We start from the raw sequence: 19527 nt of genomic DNA, 5'->3' as shown, positions 1-19527 counted from the left end.
TCGAACCGGTACGACGGAATAGTCAGTATACATATCGGTGGCCACGACTATAGACCTGAGCTCTCGGTCAGGCGTGTGTGAGAGTAGAACTGGTGAAGAATGCAGGCAAACATACCCAGACAAGAATGTTCGTGTTCACTGCAATGTTCTCCGTAAGTCACTAGTCGTAGCTCATGTGCATCCAAAAGCCGATTCATTGTATCGCCGCCCTAAAAGCTCTCTGTAATCCCAGACTTGTTAACCTCCAACTTTGCTGTCAGCTCCTTCCAAACCCTCTCTTGATCCCTCTTACCCTCCTCGCTCCGCACATAAGGACTCGGCTCCGTGATCTCACAGTCACTGAGATACTTTCCATGCGTCTCAACACCCGAAATACCAGCGTGCGTAAGAGTCCTCGACCCGACTTCCGTTTTCCGTGCAAGCAGGAATTTTGCAATTACGAGGGCAATACCATCTTCGCGACTCAATTCACTTTCGGGAAATTAGCACAATACAACCAGTGCAGTGGGGTACAGGAGACTTACGAGTAGCAGAAGCCAGGGTTAACCAGGTTTACCGTGACAGGAATAGCCGATTCAGGATATCGCTGGCAGAATGCGCGGACGAAAAGTAACTCCAGTAGCTTGCTGACTTGATATCGATTGCTGAGTCCAACCTCCTTTCCATTGACAACCTTCTCGTTGAGTCTCTCGAACAGCTTTCCTTCGGGTGCGTTCTTCTCGTCGAAAGTCGCCCATTCGTGCACCTCGGAGCTCACAATGGTAAGCGTGGGTCTGGTGTTGAACTTGCTTGCCGTGTCCTTGAGTTTGGGTAATAACGCAAAGGCCAGCAAAAAGGTGGATACCACGTTCACGGTGATGGTAGATTCGTCTTGTTCGAAAACCTCCCATTCGCGGCGGTTGACACCGGCATTGAGGACTGCAATGTCCACTCGCTCTAGCTCTTTGCTCACTTTTTGGGCGAAATCGAGGACGGATTGGTAGGATGACATGTCGAGCTGCATGACTTTGACTACATTGCTGCGGCCTGTAGTTGATTCGATGTCCTTGCGCGCTGCTTCGCCTTTCTCAATGGAGCGCACGGCCAAGATCACGGTGGATGCGTTGAGCTGGGTGAAGTGACGTGCGGCTTCCTTTCCAAGACCGATATTGGAGCCAGTAACGATGACAGTCTTGCCAGTAAGGTCACCGGTGGGCTTGGGAGGTGTAACAAAAAGTTGGGAGTAGAAGAACCGCCTGATACTTGCCATGACGCTTGATGAGCTACGAGCCTGGATGGTGTTGGTCGGAATGATGATGCGAGCTTTTCGATGTTGAGGGAGCTCTTGTGCTTTTAAAGTCGTGATATCGCGGTGGCCTTGTAGGTCGCGATTGACTAGGGCAAGTGCGCACCTTGACGGCACGCGGGGGTTCGCTTTTTATCTGTCCGTCCAGCACCGAGAAGGTAATTTCTTGGGGTTTAATATCACCGAGTTCCAGACCTTCCTAGGCAGCATCTCCTAAGACTCGTGGCCAAACAAGCTACTGTTGAGTGTGACGGACCACGCAGGACCGTGACGGACCAAACTGTTCTCTGATCTTCAGTAGCGTCGGGCTTATTGACGGCAGCTACGGAATTAGCACGAAATTAGCTCTCGTCCATGATCCTCGCAAGTGCGGTCCAACAGTGCCGTGGCGGGTTGACTTGACCACTTCCTTGTCCGTAATCCAGGGTTCGTGCTTGTCTCGCTCCTTCTAATGACCCATCTTGCGCGGTCGAAGCACGCAGGTATTCGCGCTTGTCAGCACTACATCTCAACCCCAACAGAGCCCGCATGCTGCTCAGTCCATCATAAACACCACAAGTCACAATGCAGATTCATCGTCTATGATAACAATGCGGTATGATATCTAGGCAAGCTACTATGAGTGCAATCTAGCACTCTAGCCTAGGTATTCAAGATACAGGCAAATACTTGTACCATCTCACAGATGGACATGCTAACATCCCCTGGAACCAAATTAGTGTACAAATGCTGAGCTTCACTCTCCCGTTTTGGTACTCCCCAACGCGGCAATAATGGTGTGCAATTGCACCAACCTGAAGAAGTCGAACGCGCAACTTAAACAATCTTATATCTACCAGGCATCAACGTCGAAGCCCTCTTCGGAGAACTCTGTCGCGACAACAGTTCTCCGGGAGAATTGACGACCGGCAAGTGCTTTGATAGCCTTTTGCGCAGACTCTGTATCCTTGTACTTGATGTAGATCTTGCCAACACCGAGGTTGACGCGGGCACCGGCGGGGCGGGGAATCTTGGTCTCGATGATGGGTCCGTACTTGCCGCACTCCTCTTCGATGTCTTCCTTGATTTCTGGTCGACGTTAGAATTGCGCAATGTTTCATGTAATATTGCCGAGCTTACCTTCGTATTCCTCATCGTTGAGTAGCTCGTCTGATGTGACCATGTTCATCAGGCATATGACACGGCTGTGCTCATGGTTCTCAGCAGCGCTAGCTCCTGCCAACATGGAGATGGCGCCAACTCCACCGTCGAGACCAGTCGTCTGCTGAAGTCCGACGGTCGCGCGCGAAACCTTGAGGTTACCATCGCCGAGTGGGATGTCGTTCAGACCTTCGATGACGGCGTCGATGACTCCGTTGTCAGCATACTCGCAGAATGCAATACCCTGGATTGTGTCAGTTCAGTGGGAATAGTGATTGGGAGGCTGCTTACGCGGTGCTGGTCGGTGCCGGTGTCCTTGACCAAAGTAAAGGCCTTGAGCTTGCCCATGGTCTCTACAAGCTCTCGGATCTGCTCCTCTTCGATGTACGTGGGGATATTGACGATGCTCAGCTTGTTGGGACTGTCCTTGACAATGGACGAAACCTCATCGCCGGGCGGGTATGCGTTCTCGTCGGCGGTGGGGGTTATGTAGTCCTTGGGACGGCGGATAGACAGACCCGACCTATCAGGTGCGCCTCCATCATCGCGCATGGAAATGCCATTCATAGCCAAGGCGAGGGTCGCATCTTCGGGTGCCTTGAACTCCAATGCAGCGTATTCCTTACTGGTAGCGATGTGGGCCGACAGGCAGGGGTCGTTGCCAGAAACAACGTTGAGACCGTTAAGTTGGTTATTGAAGAACTCCATGATCTCCTGGGAAGTGCAGCCCGAGGGCAGGTTGTGGACATAGAGACGCTTCGACTGCTTCGCGCCAGATGTTGCAAGGGCGGCAGCGGTGGCGGTTCCTGCAGAGGGCGAGATGAAGGCGGCGAGTTTGGACGGGTCCATGGGCGCAGCGCGAGGAGCTCCGGGCAGCGGGAACATGCCTGACAGCTTGGCCTGCTCGGCGGTGATGTTCTCGTAACCTGCGGGCTTGATGTCCCATTGTGTCATGCGACGCTCGCGCTTCTGAATGTTTGTGAAGCTGGTGAGATCGGGCGTAGCCTCGCGCGGCTTGTTGAAGGGCGGAGACTCCTCTTTTTGCTGACGCATCCTATCACGTCCACCGCCGAAGCCTCCATCGCGTCCTCCCCGTCCGCCTCTGCGCTCTTCGCCTCCAAATCGGTCGCCGCCCCTTTCGTTGCGGTCTCCGCGTTCGCGTCGGTGGCCGCGGTCGTCGTCGCGGTCGCGGTCTCCTCGAGGTCGGTCGCGTCGAGAGTAGGAATCGCCCCAGGCCCCACGCTCGGCACCACGCTCGGCACCACGCTCTCCTCCACGCTCGCCCCGGTCATCGCGACGCTCACGGCGGGCGTATGTGTCTTCGCGCTCGCGCTCACGGTAGTCGCGGCTGGAGGAGTACGTGTCTACCTCGTAGTCACGGCGGGAGCCTCCGCCGTGGCGTGGGGAGCGGGAACGACGGCGGCGCCTGTCGCCACCACGGTCGCCCCGTTCGCCGCGATCGCGATGGTCATCTCTCGAGGACTGCTCTGTCAGTGAACGCTCGCTTTTGTCGCGACGAGTGTCGGCACTCACGTAGTTGCGCGATCCGCTTGATCGGCCACCGTCTGCTTGTGTTAGTCTTGATTCTGGGAGCTGTGCACTAGTCAGTACGTGTACTGATAGACTCGCTTACCTCTGGAATAGCTGTCGCCGTTCATGGTGGGCGAATGTGGGTGCTAGGAGCTCTTGCGCGCCGTCGTGATGTTCAGCCGCGTAAGATGCTGCTGCTGCTGTCGGGGTTGAGATGGCAAGAGAAGCTGCAATTAGCAGATCTGGATCATAGAACAACGGATGAATCAGCCACTCGCAGTTGTCCCGGCTCTAGGACGCGATGCTTGTGCGTGGTTGCGGTTGCCGTCGCGGAAAACGTGTGAGAGAAAGTCGGGGCCTGCCTTAGCGCGCCCGTTCCCTTGGCGCTGCTACCCCTGCCACCGAGGCCAGACCCAGCCGATGATGCATCATTCACTCCTGGCGCACACCACGACTACCAAAGACAATGGCTCTGCGCGCTGCTGAATGGCACAAGTTGCCTACAAGTCTCACCGAGCTATGCATCAACACCACGCTGCGATGTGGCCAATCGTTCAGGTATCTTCCCCTGTCGCTAGTACTCGAGTCGCATCATTTCCTAACACGCGACTAGATGGCGCAAGTCAGCTGATGACGTGTGGTCGATGGTTCTCCATGGTCGCATACTCTCCCTCCGTCAAGATGCCGAATATCTCCACTATCGCGCGACGTATCCACCTGTCACCACCGCTCTCCCTACGCCGCCTCCGTCCAAGGCGCCCTCAGTCGCCCCCGAAGAAGACGATACTCTTGCCCTTGTGGAGCACTACTTCAACCTTGCGCCCCAACTTGGCCAGCTATACGAACAATGGGCAGCCTCCGACGCCAACTTCAAGAAGCGCGCACCCAAGTTCACAGGCATAAGAATTCTGCGGCAGGATGCTTGGGAGGCACTCATCGGCTTTATATGCAGTAGCAACAACAACATCAGTCGCATATCTGGTATGGTGCACAATCTCTGCTTGCACTACGGACCGCATATAGGAACTATCGACGACATACCCTACCACGATTTCCCCACGCCCGATGCCCTCTCAGGCCCCGACGTCGAAGCGCATCTCACGAAGCTTGGATTTGGATATCGGGCCAAATACATCGCGAAGACTGCGCGGATGGTCTCTGAAGACAAGGGTATGAAGTGGCTGGAGGACCTGAGTAATCCAGAGTGTCCGCAGTTTGGCGTACAAGAGAAGCCGGCTGGAGAGATGCTCGAAGGTGGTCGCGAGGGCTACCGGCAAGCACACGAGGAGCTGCTTGCCCTCCATGGTGTAGGCCCAAAGGTCGCCGACTGTGTGTGTCTCTTCGGTCTCGGCTGGTCTGAGTCTGTACCCGTCGACACGCATGTCTGGCAGATTGCACAGAAAGACTACAGATTCGGTAAGGGAAAGCACAGTAGCCTGACCGCTGCCACATACGCTGCGATTGGAAACCTGTTCCGGAAGTTGTGGGGGAAGGAAGCTGGATGGGCGCATTCCGTCTTATTCACAGCTGACCTGAAGGCATTCTCAGATAGAGTCGTCGCAAAGGTCGAGGTGAAGGAAGAGGAAGTGACAATAAAGAAAGAGGAAGAGGACATTGCCTTGGCAGAGACAGTCAGAAAGGAGCTTGTCAAACGAAAGCGCATAAAGAAGGAGCCCGAGGAGGAGCAATCAGTGGTCACAGTGAAACAAGAGGGCACACGTAGGAGCAAGCGACAACGAACTTAGAGTAGCCCTTCAATCAACACAGCAATACCCTCACCTTCACGGCTGGCAGTCACCCTAGTATCGCATTCCACGACTCTGCTGCCCAAGCAAAAAAAGGTCCTTGCCATCCAGGTTGGCAAAAAGAAGGTCAAAAACATACAACAGCGGGGATTCGCTAGTGGTCACCCACCTAACTACTAATCCGCCGGTATCATGCTTGTATATGGCTGAGCGGACGGGAAGCCTAATTTTCATGATCCTATGGTCGTATGTGGAAGAAAGAGTGTTTTAAGGATATAAGTAGTGAGCGCAATGACGAACGACCATCGGGCGACCACTGCGCGAGGGACCCCTTTCAGACACGAGGCAAGAAACTTCCAAAGCTTTCGGCAACACCTCGGTATGGAAGACGGATTAAGTATGAAGCTTGCTAGCTTTGTGTCCAGACCCACTCCACAAGCGACGATGTGGCAACAGGCTCAATTGTAAGCTCGCACACTTTCATTACCCCAAATTCACAGCTACGGGAGTACGCCATAGTATCGGCAATGAGATACTTGAGCTACAATATTGGATTGGACTAGGCGATTTCACCTTGCACCAGTATCTTGGCTATCAGCTAGCAGACGGAGCAAAGACGCTGAGCGTACGTCATGTTCTCTTGATTCATCCATTCATCCATCCATCCAGAACTCAAAACGGCTTTCAAACGAGTGTCCTTGACATCCACCAATCTTCCAGCGCCTACCCACCGAAATATTCAACCACGGATGATGACAGGACGCCGTTCTCCCTTAATGGCGCCACCAGAGCTCTCACCACCACAGATGGTGGTTTGTACACCCTCATCACCGCAGTCACCAGTAAAGTAGCCCTCGACACATCTGTGCAGTCAGATCAGCAGAGTTTATACACTTCAAGGGCCAGCAGAACTTACGTAATCCATGGGATGAAGACGACGTAGCCTCTCTCGCCCGGCCCGAATGTGAACGTGCCCGAGAAGCTCTGGGTTACGGATTGGGAAAACTCGAAGCCAACACTGGCGGAAACAATACCCAATGGGTCGCTGACGGAGACCTCCGTGCTGAAGGTCGTCTCCTCCGTGACCTCCTCCCCGAGAGTAGCCTGGCATGATTCGGTCGGGGTGCAAGTGACTACGTCGGAGATCACGTAGTTTGTACCGCCGCTCTGGAATGGCCCTCTCGTAGCTTGGAAGCCATCACAATCGCGTTTCGTGAGCAGCTTACCGGCTTCAGCGTTGCGGACTTGGACATTCGCAGGTGGTTCTTCATCCATGTGCTGCAAAAGGGCAGCAGTCTTTGGCTCGATGACGTTACCGTCAACATCATGGAGCATGAGGATGCCAGAAGGACCAGCATTGCGGCTGCTCATATCGCGCTTGCCTGGTGCTCCGGCATCAGTGCACTCTTCGAGGCCACAGCATCGAGACGCTATGAACGTGTTGTCGATGTTGATGGCAGCGCATGTTGCACCTTCTGCGATGATGATATTTCCGCCACAGTTGATATCGTTTGGCCTGACCGGAGTGCGAATAAGTGTCCTGCAGTTGTCTTCCTGGGGAGGCACATCGATGTAAATTCGGACCTGACCGTTTTCCTGGGGCGGGAAGCCATTGTCGGTGAGCTGTTCACCACTATAGTATGGGCACTCTGGCCAACCCTAGAATCTGGTTAGTTACTGAGCATCTGGTTTGTAATATCTCGCTTACGGCTCCAGCACTGAAATATAATGGACAATCGGTGCAGCCGTTTTCTCTGCACATATACAAGGATGTGTCATCCTGACGGGCAGAGAGGTGACTTGGACTTGTAGGCATCCCGGAAACAACGCCGAGTACCGCCATGACCGCTAGAAACTGAGCCATGTTGTTGGGAAAGGGAATCTTTAGGAAGAAATGTCTGTTGTGGTGTTGCGTAGGTCGAGATGATAGATGTGCACGATACATTACCATCGAAACTTTGGTGCTTCTTATATACGTCTCAGGCCTTCATCGCCTTCTCCATCGGTTTCGACCTTTCAACCACATCTCGTATTCAACATACCTACGAGCCCTCCATGATCGAAGTCTCCGAGACATTGTTACATTGAGGCGTCGCGCAGTACAGCTCCGTTCACATCTACTGGTACCAAGACGTAGTCGTTGTTGTTGGTATGTTACCCACACGCACAATGACATAAATATCCCACTCCTCCTGCCATTTCCGGTGACAATCTTTGCTGTTCAGTCCTTGGAGATGATTATGCGAAGCCGTTACCCGTTGAAAAACTTGAGGCGGGTCATCCATACACCGTCCAGATATTAGGCAGTTCTTCGGGTGGCTTACAAGCCCACTGTTGTATGTGCTGGTGTAGTCAGTCTGAATCTTGGCCACTCACGCTTGGCATTTGCCAGTCTCTAGCAGCAATGTCCTCTACATATCGTAGAGTGATGGTGTTGAGCTGTCCCTTGATTGAGTCTCCCCAATAAGGATCGAGTAGAAACGAAGTCGTAGCTCAACAACAGATAGTCCCTGGCGATGCGTCTGGAGAGCGCACGTGTGGATAATGCAATGTCCGCCTCGAACTTTGGTAGCGATGGTAGAGTTTTGCAGCTTTCCGTTGGATGCGCAAGCCACGACGATCTTACCACTGTTCGAATTGGCAGTGCCAATACCTTCTCAGGAGTTTCTATAACAGGGCGTAATGTGCCGTCAAGGTTCCCGGGTAACTGGAAGTGAAGATGTGACGGGCACGGGTTCCTGAAGGCGCCGAATGGTGCCGCGCTAACCGTCCCCGCTCTTGGCACGCACATGGCCTGCATCAGTGTGGACGGTGCAACCGAGACAACAAAGGATGATGTTACATTTGTTTTCTTCTGTTATGACCTGTACTATGTACCAAGAAAAGTCCCGGGTCGGACGGCTTGCAGTAAGACAAATGACGTCGCGTTTGCTGCAGCGCTGCTACCTACCTACCTAGCTAGGTATACTTGAGCAATACCACGCATTGTGCTCTCTCTGTTCACCATTTCACTTTGTTCATTCTACTTTCCTACCTTTATTGCAGCGACTGTATCTCTCACCAACATCATGGCTACATCACTCGGTTCTGTCACATCGGGCGAAGCCCTGCCTACACCTACCTCGTGTTTCCCAGGTATCGCTCCTAATGGTCTTAATGTCACGGGACTCACGGGTCAGATATGCCAGGTCAACGTTCCTCCAGGCGATGTCAACATCACATCCTGCTGCAACAGTAACGCCGAGGTCCGTATTCTGAATGATTGCACTCAGTGGTGCGAGGCAGACGACGGAAACGATTTCTTCGACTGTGTAAACGACATGGCCCCCTCGCCCTATCCCTTCCTCGGTGGGCCTTGTCTAGTCTTGTCCGCAAGTTCGACTCCAACGATGTCATCGACCAGCACCGGGCCTGCATCGACAACATCTACTTCTCCTGAGACGCCTGACTCTACTGATGCGTCTCCTTCCCCCACTGAGTCGGAGGAAGATGGAACTGAAACAACGGAGTCTCCTGGTGTCGAAGGTAAGCATTAGTCTTATCTACGTTCCCACTACTACAACTTGCTGATTGAACAAGACGCCGCCACTAGCAACTTGACCGAGCACATGCTGGGCCTGACAGTCTTAGCTGTGGCTGCAACGCTCAGCCTCTTGGCTTGGCCTTAGTTGATGGCTACATTTGAGCGAAGATGGAGATATGGACTAACCTACATACAAATAGCCATATTCCATAGACACTATCAAGCCCTGCGAAATCAATTCACGCACACTGTCTTGCGCATGTACAGCGATTCTAACGTATTTCTCCGTCATTTGGTGTTGGTAGATAAGTCGTTGATTGCTGCAAATTAATTTACATATCCATTGTGACTGGTAGTATCGCATGAGGCCACACTTTGCTAACAGCAAGCGCACACTGAAGATCACTTTTATAGCGCCCAGGCAGACGCAGTGCGACCATTCATATCTCATCAGTCATGCACGATTGTAAAGGGCACGTCGATAATGTGCGCAAAGAAGCGATTCAGTACCTACAGGAACTAGGCTTCTTCAATGTTACTTCGAGTACAAGTACTCTCAACAACGAACATCTTCGCCCGCGACCAGTTCATCGACGTCACTGAGAACATGTATGATAGCATGAAGCCTGCCCTGCAACTTGCGAGTTTATTCGTGAGCGACGAACGAGTTCTTCAGTATTTCTGGCATCAAATGAGAAGCACGACGTCACCTTTCAAGAACTTCGTAGGAGACACCCCGCCAAGATTTATCTAAACCTCGAACTCTCAAAGCGAAAGCGTAGTCGTCTTGACGAACAGCTGGAAGAAAAGACTGGAAGACTTAGCTTAGGTCATGACCTGGAAGATGCAAGCATCCGACCGCACACCGAAAGACATAGATATGGGATTAACCTTCGCGTTCAAAGACCTTCGAACGGCGTACACGACGTATGCGACTAAGAACAAAAGCCATAAAGATATCTTGGAGCTCTCCGACTGGCCTCAAGTTGATCTGAATACCAAGACGCGTTCTTGTATGGTGGCTTGGTGCGACGATGAGATGGGTATGAATTGGCGTTACCGTTAAGGAGGCTTGGAACAGACAAGCCCTTGTGTGCTGTTGATCTCATTCTTTTACAAGATGCTCGATCCGAGTCCCGACTCCTCGACCCCAGGTACTTCCGAACCTCCTCCTCCACTTATTGTACAAAACCTGGGAGCTCAATTTCTTCTCGCTGACCTCCTAGTCCATGAGCTGGCACATTATCTCGACAAGTTTCCGGGCTTCGAGTGCTCGGATTAACGAGATCGAACACGCAAAGCTTTTGCTAGCGAGGAAGAAGCCATGGTTCTCCCATCTCCCGAATGCGGTCTCTCTTGGGAGCGGTCAATCATTGGCAAGCTTTCTGTTCGATTCATCCAATTCATTGCCGATCAAAGCAAGGCACCAATGAGCTACACTGATGCTATCGGCCTGGCTGTACCAAAGTTCAACCACAGCGACGATCGTCGCAGTGTTACATCTTCCACTTTTACTGTTGGAGAGAAAACCTACAATACAACAACTGACCCCACAAGCTACGGGACAGCGCTTGTATCGTGGCAATGGATTTCAGACTGATTCCAGGGATCGCATTGGCATTCCAATCGGACTCATGAACAAATACTAACCCTGCCTTCGCTGGGATGGAAAATGTTTTTTGAACTTCCTGCGCCAGACGAGCCGTCCGCGATTGCTGATGAGATTTTGAGGATTCGGTTTAAAGTACCTTACGAGGATGAGCAGGAATACATGTAAGTGCGAAGCTTCATTGCAGGCCGCGAAGGAGCAGAGGAGCGTAGAGTATGCAGCATAGAAAAATACACATGCTGAACGGGTTGTAATAGAAGCAGTACCAGTACACCTACTGAGGGCATATATACGATCTGTCAAGCAGCTTGCTTTGTTGTCTCAACGCTTTCCTTCCCATACACGTCATGCTTCGCATCCTCCACAATTCTGCACTCATACAGTCTGAACTTTCGTGCCGCAACTCTCGCTTCAAAAATCTCGTCCAGCTCCTCTAATGATCGCGCTTTCGTCTCCGGCAGGAAGAAGAAGAACCATATCACACACAGAAAGTTTGAAGCAGCCCATATGTAGGTATACTGCGGGCCCTATGACTGTGTCAGCATTGTATGCACAAACAAGCACATCCACGTACCCAATTGAGATCCTGGGGATTGATGAAGTATGGCGAGCAGAAGCCGATCAGCCAAGCGAGGAAATATCCAAGAGCATTCGCGCTTCCCACCGTCCAAGCTCGAAGCCTTGAACTAACAAGCTCTGTCGCTAGAGGGCTTGTCGCAACGCCCACTCCGGCATTGTAACAAAACAGGAACAATGCCGTGAAAGCCACTAAAACATTTCCAGTCTCCACTGAATTGGGCTTTACGCTACTTGCGATTCCACAAGCCAGCTCACATAGACCGCACGCTATCGCTCCAGCGATCATGATCGTCCTTCTACCAAACAGTTTGTTCATGGAGTAAAGGCCAAGGTGAACGCCCACGAAGCCAATGCACGAGTTCATAATACTGTACTCAAAGGCTTTCGTGATCCCGGCGATGGCGAAGAAGTAGGTTTGATATCCGATGAAGAACCAAGAGCCACTCGCCGACTGGCTCGCGATTGTGCCCCAACAGAGCAGTGTGCGCCTCAAGTCGTTGCCGCGGAAGAGGTCGAGAAAGCCTGAGCTTTGACTCAACCTGCGCTCTTCTTCTACACCACGGATCATTTCCGCCCACTCCAACTCCAGTTCTTCGCCGTGGTCGAATCGAAGGCGCTCTAGAGACTTGCGCGCCAAATCATGCTGGTCACGGTGTAAAAGCCATCGCGGACTCTCCGGGACGAAGAAGAGTGCTGTGCCGAGCATGACTGGAACGATGAACATACATGCGAGAGGAACTTGGTAGGAGAGTTTCGACAGGTAGCGTGAAGTGTAGTTGTCTATGATGGAACCGATGATGCTTCCAAGGTTCACGTAGAAAGAGAAGAGCCCGACCATGATTCTGCTAGCCGTTAGTGCATCCAGTGTCTAGGTAGAGGACAAGGAAACTCACTCCCGAAGATGCGCCGGTGCTGCTTCACTGCAGTACACCGTTGAGAATACGACAAAGAAGCCGTTGGAGAAACCCAAGAACAGGCGTCCTACGTAAAGGCCCGCTTTAGAGGTCGAGCCAATCTGTAGCGACACTGCAGCCAAACATATGATGCATGCGAGCCACAAGGCTTTCCTACGACCGAAGTAGGCGCCGAAAACACCAGCAGCGATGGCAGATACACATGATCCTAGATTGAGCAAAGACGTCATAAGTTGCTGTACTGTCGACTGTTGCGCGTCAGTAGCCATGACAAAGAACTAGACTATACGAACTTGCATCAATGCCATAGCCAAGCGGGCTCGCCGGGTCTTCGTACCCAAATACCATCAAAAATCCAGGCATAGCCTGCAGACCGCCCACCGCAGCAGTATCAATACCGTACTGCATACTGGCGATAGCGACGGCGGAGCATATTAGTAAGCATTTGCGATTTGCCCACAGGGTTGTCTCTTGGAGTTTTGCCATTGTGGCTCACACAGTGACTAACCGGCATTCATCTGCAAAGAGAAGAAATCGCAGCCTTATACACCGGCATGCGCGAGTCATGCGAGGTTAGTTTCGTGGGGCAATGAGGAGAAGCCCATGTCTTCTCCGCACTGGCAGGGGTGTTATGCAAAGCTGTATGGAAATGCCCGGCACCTTGCCATTTCGAGTATTGATCGAGCTTGTGAGTTGGGGCGTACATACCATCCATGGATGACATTGCCTCTCAGCCAATGGCTACTCGTAGAATGTGCTAAACGTGTACTTGGTTTCGCGGTCATATTTAGCCAGATCTTGCCTCGCTTGCTGCCCCTCTCGGATGATGGTCTGCGTGATCTCTTCGTGTCTTGGCGTGAACCTGACTTTGAATGGCTGGGGTCGCCAGTTCGATCCGCTCCTGCTAAACGTCAATACCCATGAAGCTTCATAACCCTGATGTCTGGGAACATGACTTACGTGAACTTGAAGATGTCAACAGGCACTTCCTCTCCTGTCTTTGGATCCAACTCTGGCTCCACTTTGTATGCCCAAACCAACCGTGCGATACTGAGATGTGTACCTTGCTCTGCCAATGCTTGACCAGCACAACTTCTTCTACCCCACCCGAAAGTCATGTATCCCTTTTCCCCAGGAAACGGTCTCTTATCATCCGTATCGAGGAACCTTCTAGGATTGAAGCGATCGGGATCGGGGAATTCGCGCTCGTTATGATGTATCGCCCAGACGTTGCCCTGCACCCAGGTACCCTTCGCTATATAGTAGCCGTTGTAATAGTCATCTTGGGTGGGTGCATGAGCAGTACCTCCTATTACTGCGACCGAGCGCCAGCGGAAGACTTCTTTGACGAAAGCGCGGAGATATGGAAGATCATCATCGAGCGTCGGACTTCGTGATCGGCCTACGACACGGTCGAGCTCTTCCCAGGCGGGTTCAAGGGTCTGGGGGAATGCGCGCATGGCCAGAACAGCTGTTTGTAGAGTGCTACTTGATGTGTCCGCTCCAGCACCGAGTAGGTTAGCGGCGAGATTGGAGATCTCGAGAGGATGAAGGTTGAGGTGAGGTGCTTCGCGGAACAGGTACTTGGAGTAGTTCTCTTCCGGACATTGTTTGGCTTCTTCGGCTAAGGCATAGAAGAAATCATTGCGGCCATATTTGGGCTTCGCAGAACGTCGAGTATCGCGCTTCCAAGGAGCTATACAATTGGGAAACTTTGCTAGCCCTGTCTTCGTTAGCATCGGTATAAACACGTGGCCATGAGTCTTACATGGGAAGGTCTCCATCAGTCGCGGGAAGTCCTTGGCGACGACCGCCATCTTAGCAGAGGTCTGCATCTGCGCAATTACTTCAGTGATTAACGGATCTTGAATGTCTCCTATCCGACGTCCGAAACCGATAATCGACACAACGCTCGTAGCGTATCGCTCGAAGTGAGCCACGAATTTGTCGGGTGTCTCGAGCAAGTCATACACAACTATCTTGTTCTCATCGTCCTGAAGGCTCCGATGACGTTTGATCTGGGAATGTTAGCAAGGGTGGGGTATGTTGGTGCGTTGAGCTGACCTGCTGTATCCCAATACCCTGATGGGTAACTCTCCTGAGGTCGCGAAACCGTTCACGCTGCTCCTTCGTGTATGTGTATTTATGCAGCAGGTTCATTTGGCCGGACATCAGCTCAGCAAACATCAGCATGCGTGGCCTAGAGTTGTAGATGTTCGCCCGCTTGACGAGTAGATCATCTGCAGCCCATGCGTCGTTGATCCAGATTGTTGGTCTCCTGTACTGTGTTATCCACTTTCCATAACGGTAGATCTGGTGTGAACTAACCGCCCGATCCAGAACGTGATGAGCGGAGAACTGTAGCGCTTCGACAGTCGTTCCATAAGATACCAAGGCTTTTCTTCCGGTAAACTAAACGTATTTCCAACGATGGGCCAAGGCAATGGTCCTGGGGGCTATTGGCGTATCAGTGGTGAACCAGTGAAGAAAATAGCAGATAGGCAACGCATACCATTTGCCATCTTAGGTACAGCATGCGACTGTAATCGAATACAAGAGCGATGATGCCCAGCAGAAGAAGATAAGTAGCCCACATGCTCGCAATCACTGAGAACCGATGATCGCAAGAGCAAACCGGAAGACTGGTGCGCGTAGAGAGTTTGGTGGCAGAACTGGTCACAAATCTTAGGTGAGATGCTTATACTGGCTCCTTTCACGTGATTATGCCCGTTGCTCCAATTTCGAAGACAACGATTGGGGTATCATCCCCACATTACCCTGGTGGGGCAGCCCGCTTTGGTGATCCGCCGGAAGGGCCGGAAATAAAGAGACGCCCAATCCGCGATGTACGTATGTTGCCGACAAATCGAATTCGCTGCAGGGACTGCGAGACGCGCAGACAAATGTTGAAGGGCTGGGGAGAGAGGCGGGGTGCGTGTAACGCCCTTGCTATCATGTCTTCTGGTCTAGATTCTGTTGGACATAAGACATGCGAGTCGGAATCTGGTAAGTTTCCTGGACAGGGTGCTCGGGCTCAACGAAGTAGAGCGTGCACGCTTGGGTCATGTTTCTGTATGATTGTATCTCGCGCCGCTTTTGGTGCGGTTAGGAATGGCGCCCATCGAGACTGAGTGATCAGTATTTACTCAATGGAGCTTCGACGCGTGATACTCGCCAAAACCCGGGAACCATCTGTCTCAGAGGAAGAGTGTGGTGTTGCACAGGCTTCCTTCGCCCAGGTGGTTCAGCAGTTTTGCCGGTTTCTGATGACGTAACGTGCAATGACGGATACATCTCTGTGTCGGGCTAGTGCCGAATCGCGCTCGTCGCAACACGCGCGGCCAGCGGCGCGCATACGTGACAGTACAAGATATTGTTCAAAGAATGCTCGGGCATGTCACGCAAGCGTTGGATAATTCTTGGTAGATGATGACAAGAGCTACCACTACCATGGGTTCCACTCAAGGCTCTGACAGCGCCCACTATGTGCCCAATGGCACCAATGGCGTAAAGCGTGAGTCTCCACCTGGGCACCTGCACGATGCAATGCAAGGCACAGTCCAACCCCGACCCTAACAGTAACAGGCAGGCGAAGGTCGACCGTTCTCAATGCGAGATCGCATGTCAATCAGGAGCTATGGAAGCAGGCACCGATACTTATTGGCAACACTAACTTCGAGCCTCTCCCTAACGCGAAGAACATCTTAATCACGGGTGGAGCTGGCTTCATGTACGTTGCGACGAGAGCACGGGAAGTTGTGGGCTGTGCGTCTCTTGATCTTTTCTTTTGATACATCGCGACTGACCAACGAGTAGAGCTTGCTGGTTTGTACGGCATCTAGTACTTACATACCCACACTACAATGTGGTATCATTCGACAAGCTAGACTATTGCGCTGCGCTGAACAACACGCGAATCCTCGATGATCGACCCAATTTCACCTTTGAACAAGGTGACATCACGTCACCGGCGGACGTCAAGCGCGTTTTGCGAAAACACCAAATCGACACGCTCTTCCACTTCGCGGCGCAATCGCACGTCGACCTCAGCTTTGGTAATTCATACGAGTTCACCAACACCAACGTATATGGCACCCATGTTCTGCTTGAAAGAGCGAGGGAACATGGTATCAATAGGTTCATACATATCTCGACAGATGAGGTATACGGCGATGTACCTGTCGGGGCAGCAGACCTGGGCGAGACGAGCATACTGGCACCTACAAATCCTTACTCGGCGAGCAAGGCAGCAGCAGAGATGATGGTCAGCGCATACAGGAGTAGTTTCAAGCTGCCGCTGATCACTGTTCGAGCAAACAATGTATATGGGCCGCATCAGTTCCCTGAGAGTAGGTAACCCTAAGGCCCTAAGATGGACGTACATGACTGACTTGTGCAGAAATTATCCCAAAGTTCATCATGCTTCTACAACGTAAACAGAAGCTCCTCCTTCACGGCGACGGCTCACCTACCCGACGATACCTATACGCAGGGGATATTGTAGATGCGCTAGACACGATACTGCACAAGGGTTCCATCGGTCAGATCTACAACATAGCCTCGAAAGACGAAATATCGAACTCGGACATATGTCGCAAGCTGCTAGATGTCTTCGGAATTTGTCTCGACTCTCCTGCCGAGCTCTCGAAGTGGGTAGAGCACACTGAAGACCGGCCGTTCAACGACCAGCGCTATGCGACGGACGGGACCAAGCTGAGCGCGCTGGGTTGGGAACCCAAGACGAGCTTTGATGAGGGTCTGAAGGTTACAGTGGATTGGTATCGGAGGTTTGGCGAAGTATGGTGGGGAGACATTAGCCGCGTCCTAACATCGTTCCCGGTGGTAACGGGAAACGAAATCTGGACGAAAGAGGAGCACGAGGATCTACCCTCTTCGGACGGGGAGGTCACACATGAGGAGGATAGCGCGATCTGGACGACATAGCATTGCCCATGCTGTAGCTGGTAGAGATAGGATACCCGGGTGGTATTGGTATGCATGATAATTGCGTATGGATGGACCTTTACGGTGCCACATGCAATTGAGGTGCGCTGTCTAAGTGCGGATGCAGGGACCAAATGATGTGGGCCCAACCATGCGACAGCCCTACCAGTCTTCGCACTCAAGTTTGGAATTCGCTGCTCAGGACGCATCCTCGAAACAAGATGCTGAATCTTTGATGCTTTCACTCGAGCCTGCAAGGAGACCGACTCTTGTAGCTATTCCGAGCTGCTCCTTGCAAGCGGCCCTCAGCCACAAGCGGTGGCGTACCCACCCCAGTGCTCCGCCTTCGCTAGCGGCATTGGGCGCTTGAGATGATTGAAACGCCAGACGCAGCAAAACATTCATTGCTCAAACACGATTTCCTGGACCTGCGACAATCATATACTACTGCATTGCCTCTTCATCTCGTGCCTTCCTTCAATCACTTTTCGAGTTCCCACCGCGAGGACCCTGAAGCTTGGCTCGCTCAATCGATAACGCACCCCACAATTCCCTTGGTGCTCCCCGACCTGTCAGCCTTCACCGCACCCACCCCTGACGTCGACGCCTACAAGACGCGACTCATCTCCTCGTCCTTTTCGACACACCGAAACTTCAACACTTGAATCATGGGTCTGTTCTCCAAGAAGAAGGACAAGGGCGGAAAGGAAAGCCCAGCCGCCCAAAACCCGTATGCCGCGCCTGTAGGCAAGGACCCATATGCGCAGCCACCCCCCTCGTACTCGAACGACGGCCAGGACAACTCGTTCCGCCAAGAGAAGACGCCGGCTGTCACCGGCCCGGGTCAGAGCTACGGACAGCGACCAGGCGGATACGGTGCTCAAGGCGGCAGCTACGGCGCACAGTCAGGTTATGGAGCCGATCGCTATGGCGGAGGCCCACCACAGCGGCCTGGCGGCTACGGAGGCCTGGGAAGGACTGCGTCCAACGACACTATGAGTACCGACGCAGGTCGCAACGAGCTGTTTGGCAACGCTCCCCAGCGCCAACAAGCGCAGCCGCCTCAGCAGCCCAGCGCCCTCGGACAAAGTGGCACCTACGGGAACACTCAGAGTGGCGCATACGGAGCTGGTGCTCCCGGTGGCTATGGCTCGGCACCTGGTGGCTACGGGGCCTACGAGGACCGCCAATTGACGGCTGAAGAACAAGAAGAGGAAGACATTGACGCTACAAAGCAAGAGATCAAGTTTATGAAGCAGCAGGATGTTGCTAGCACCAGAAACGCTCTCCGTCTAGCTGAACAGGCTTTGGAAACCGGTCGAGGAACTCTAGGGACACTAGCAGCACAGGGAGAGCGTATTCATAAGTACGTTGGACAGATGTGGATATGTTGATACACAGCTAACTCGTTTCTAGCACGGAACGCAACCTCGATCTTGCCTCCATCCAGAGCGACAGAGCAAATGGACAGACTAAGGAACTGGCCCGTAAGGACGAACCCCTCGAGACGTATCATTCAGGACTGACCCGTCTCCAGGCATCAACGCAAGCATGTTCTCCATCGTCCCCAATCCCTTCACAGGCAACTCGAAGCGCGAGAAGCAAATGCAACAAGCCATGGACCAGCACGCACGCGACCGTGATACCCGCGAACAAACTAATCGGGCCAAGTGGGAGTCTGGAGCCCGTGCAAACGAAGCTCAGCGTAAGCTAGCCACAGGCGGGGCTCCACAAGGTAACAACAAGAGCTCGCTGGCCGCGCGTTCCAAGTTCCAGTTCGAGGCTGATGAGGAGGATGACGAGATGGAGAACGAGATCGATAACAACTTGGGTACGTACTCTACGCCTATTCCATTGATGCGTGCATTCTAACAGATTCTTTTTTAACAGACCAACTTCATGGCATGGCCAAGAACCTCAACCAACTCGGTCGCGCTATGGGCGAAGAGGTCGACAACCAAAACACGCACATTACACGCATTACTGGCAAGACTGATCAGGTGGATGACAAGATTGCCAGGAACAGGCTCAAGTTGGATCGCATCCACTAAGTCTGTTCTTCGGCAAGGCGAGTGGAATGCCTGCTCTCGAGTGCAACTAAGCCCACTCCAGGGCCAGGGTAGCTTGATGGCATCGCCGAGATATAGAGCATGGGATACGGCATTATAGGCGTTTTGGAGACAATGACACCATTTCCACCTTGATTTCGAATAAAGGGTTGACCGTACTGGTTACGACACGTAGTATTGCTTATGCCT

General features: G+C 52.6%; 8 protein-coding genes across 8 annotated transcripts; 3 read left to right on the top strand and 5 right to left on the bottom strand.

Annotated features, from left to right (window-relative positions):
* Positions 1-209: 209 nt before the first annotated feature.
* Positions 210-1249, bottom strand: BKA58DRAFT_308294 (uncharacterized protein; the record flags this gene model as incomplete). The annotated part of the gene is made up of 2 exons (XM_046167196.1): positions 210-471; positions 525-1249. 2 exons carry the CDS (start codon positions 1247-1249, stop codon positions 210-212), a joined length of 987 nt encoding a protein of 328 aa, XP_046029379.1.
* Positions 1250-1852: 603 nt separating this feature from the next.
* Positions 1853-4277, bottom strand: BKA58DRAFT_97597 (uncharacterized protein). The gene is made up of 4 exons (XM_046176312.1): positions 4059-4277; positions 2717-3990; positions 2405-2669; positions 1853-2353 (listed from the first exon to the last, which is right to left on the bottom strand). Exons 1-4 carry the CDS (start codon positions 4081-4083, stop codon positions 2118-2120), a joined length of 1800 nt encoding a protein of 599 aa, XP_046029378.1. The 5' UTR covers positions 4084-4277; the 3' UTR covers positions 1853-2117.
* Positions 4278-4396: 119 nt separating this feature from the next.
* BKA58DRAFT_354736 (DNA glycosylase) lies at positions 4397-5829 on the top strand. The gene is made up of 2 exons (XM_046168623.1): positions 4397-4513; positions 4569-5829. The coding sequence occupies exons 1-2, from the start codon at positions 4422-4424 to the stop codon at positions 5698-5700; spliced, it is 1224 nt and encodes a 407-aa protein (XP_046029377.1). The 5' UTR covers positions 4397-4421; the 3' UTR covers positions 5701-5829.
* Positions 5830-6439: 610 nt separating this feature from the next.
* BKA58DRAFT_398587 (uncharacterized protein) lies at positions 6440-7564 on the bottom strand (the record flags this gene model as incomplete). The annotated part of the gene is made up of 3 exons (XM_046171496.1): positions 6440-6563; positions 6617-7359; positions 7409-7564. The coding sequence occupies 3 exons, from the start codon at positions 7562-7564 to the stop codon at positions 6440-6442; spliced, it is 1023 nt and encodes a 340-aa protein (XP_046029376.1).
* Positions 7565-10739: 3175 nt separating this feature from the next.
* Positions 10740-12811, bottom strand: BKA58DRAFT_452661 (general substrate transporter; the record flags this gene model as incomplete). Its single annotated transcript, XM_046174430.1, has 4 exons — positions 10740-11359; positions 11407-12253; positions 12305-12566; positions 12619-12811. 4 exons carry the CDS (start codon positions 12809-12811, stop codon positions 11132-11134), a joined length of 1530 nt encoding a protein of 509 aa, XP_046029375.1. The 3' UTR covers positions 10740-11131.
* A 19-nt stretch (positions 12812-12830) lies between these two features.
* On the bottom strand, positions 12831-15009 carry BKA58DRAFT_97485 (cytochrome P450). The gene is made up of 6 exons (XM_046176310.1): positions 14838-15009; positions 14654-14781; positions 14390-14603; positions 14094-14343; positions 13286-14048; positions 12831-13226 (listed from the first exon to the last, which is right to left on the bottom strand). The coding sequence occupies exons 1-6, from the start codon at positions 14919-14921 to the stop codon at positions 13067-13069; spliced, it is 1599 nt and encodes a 532-aa protein (XP_046029374.1). The 5' UTR covers positions 14922-15009; the 3' UTR covers positions 12831-13066.
* Positions 15010-15671: 662 nt separating this feature from the next.
* On the top strand, positions 15672-17680 carry BKA58DRAFT_377450 (dTDP-D-glucose 4,6-dehydratase). The gene is made up of 4 exons (XM_046169619.1): positions 15672-15839; positions 15911-16055; positions 16142-16674; positions 16725-17680. The coding sequence occupies exons 1-4, from the start codon at positions 15752-15754 to the stop codon at positions 17267-17269; spliced, it is 1311 nt and encodes a 436-aa protein (XP_046029373.1). The 5' UTR covers positions 15672-15751; the 3' UTR covers positions 17270-17680.
* Positions 17681-19485, top strand: BKA58DRAFT_377447 (protein transport protein SEC9). Its single transcript, XM_046169618.1, has 4 exons — positions 17681-18635; positions 18686-18756; positions 18807-19100; positions 19160-19485. The coding sequence occupies exons 1-4, from the start codon at positions 17938-17940 to the stop codon at positions 19318-19320; spliced, it is 1224 nt and encodes a 407-aa protein (XP_046029372.1). The 5' UTR covers positions 17681-17937; the 3' UTR covers positions 19321-19485.
* Positions 19486-19527: the final 42 nt, after the last annotated feature.

The sequence above is a fragment of the Alternaria rosae genome (assembly GCF_020736505.1).
Source record: "Alternaria rosae strain MPI-PUGE-AT-0040 chromosome Unknown BKA58scaffold_2, whole genome shotgun sequence".
Lineage (NCBI taxonomy): Eukaryota > Fungi > Ascomycota > Dothideomycetes > Pleosporales > Pleosporaceae > Alternaria > Alternaria rosae.
The sequence above is the reverse complement of the archived record's forward strand: the minus strand, read 5'-3'. Positions and strand labels throughout refer to the sequence as shown.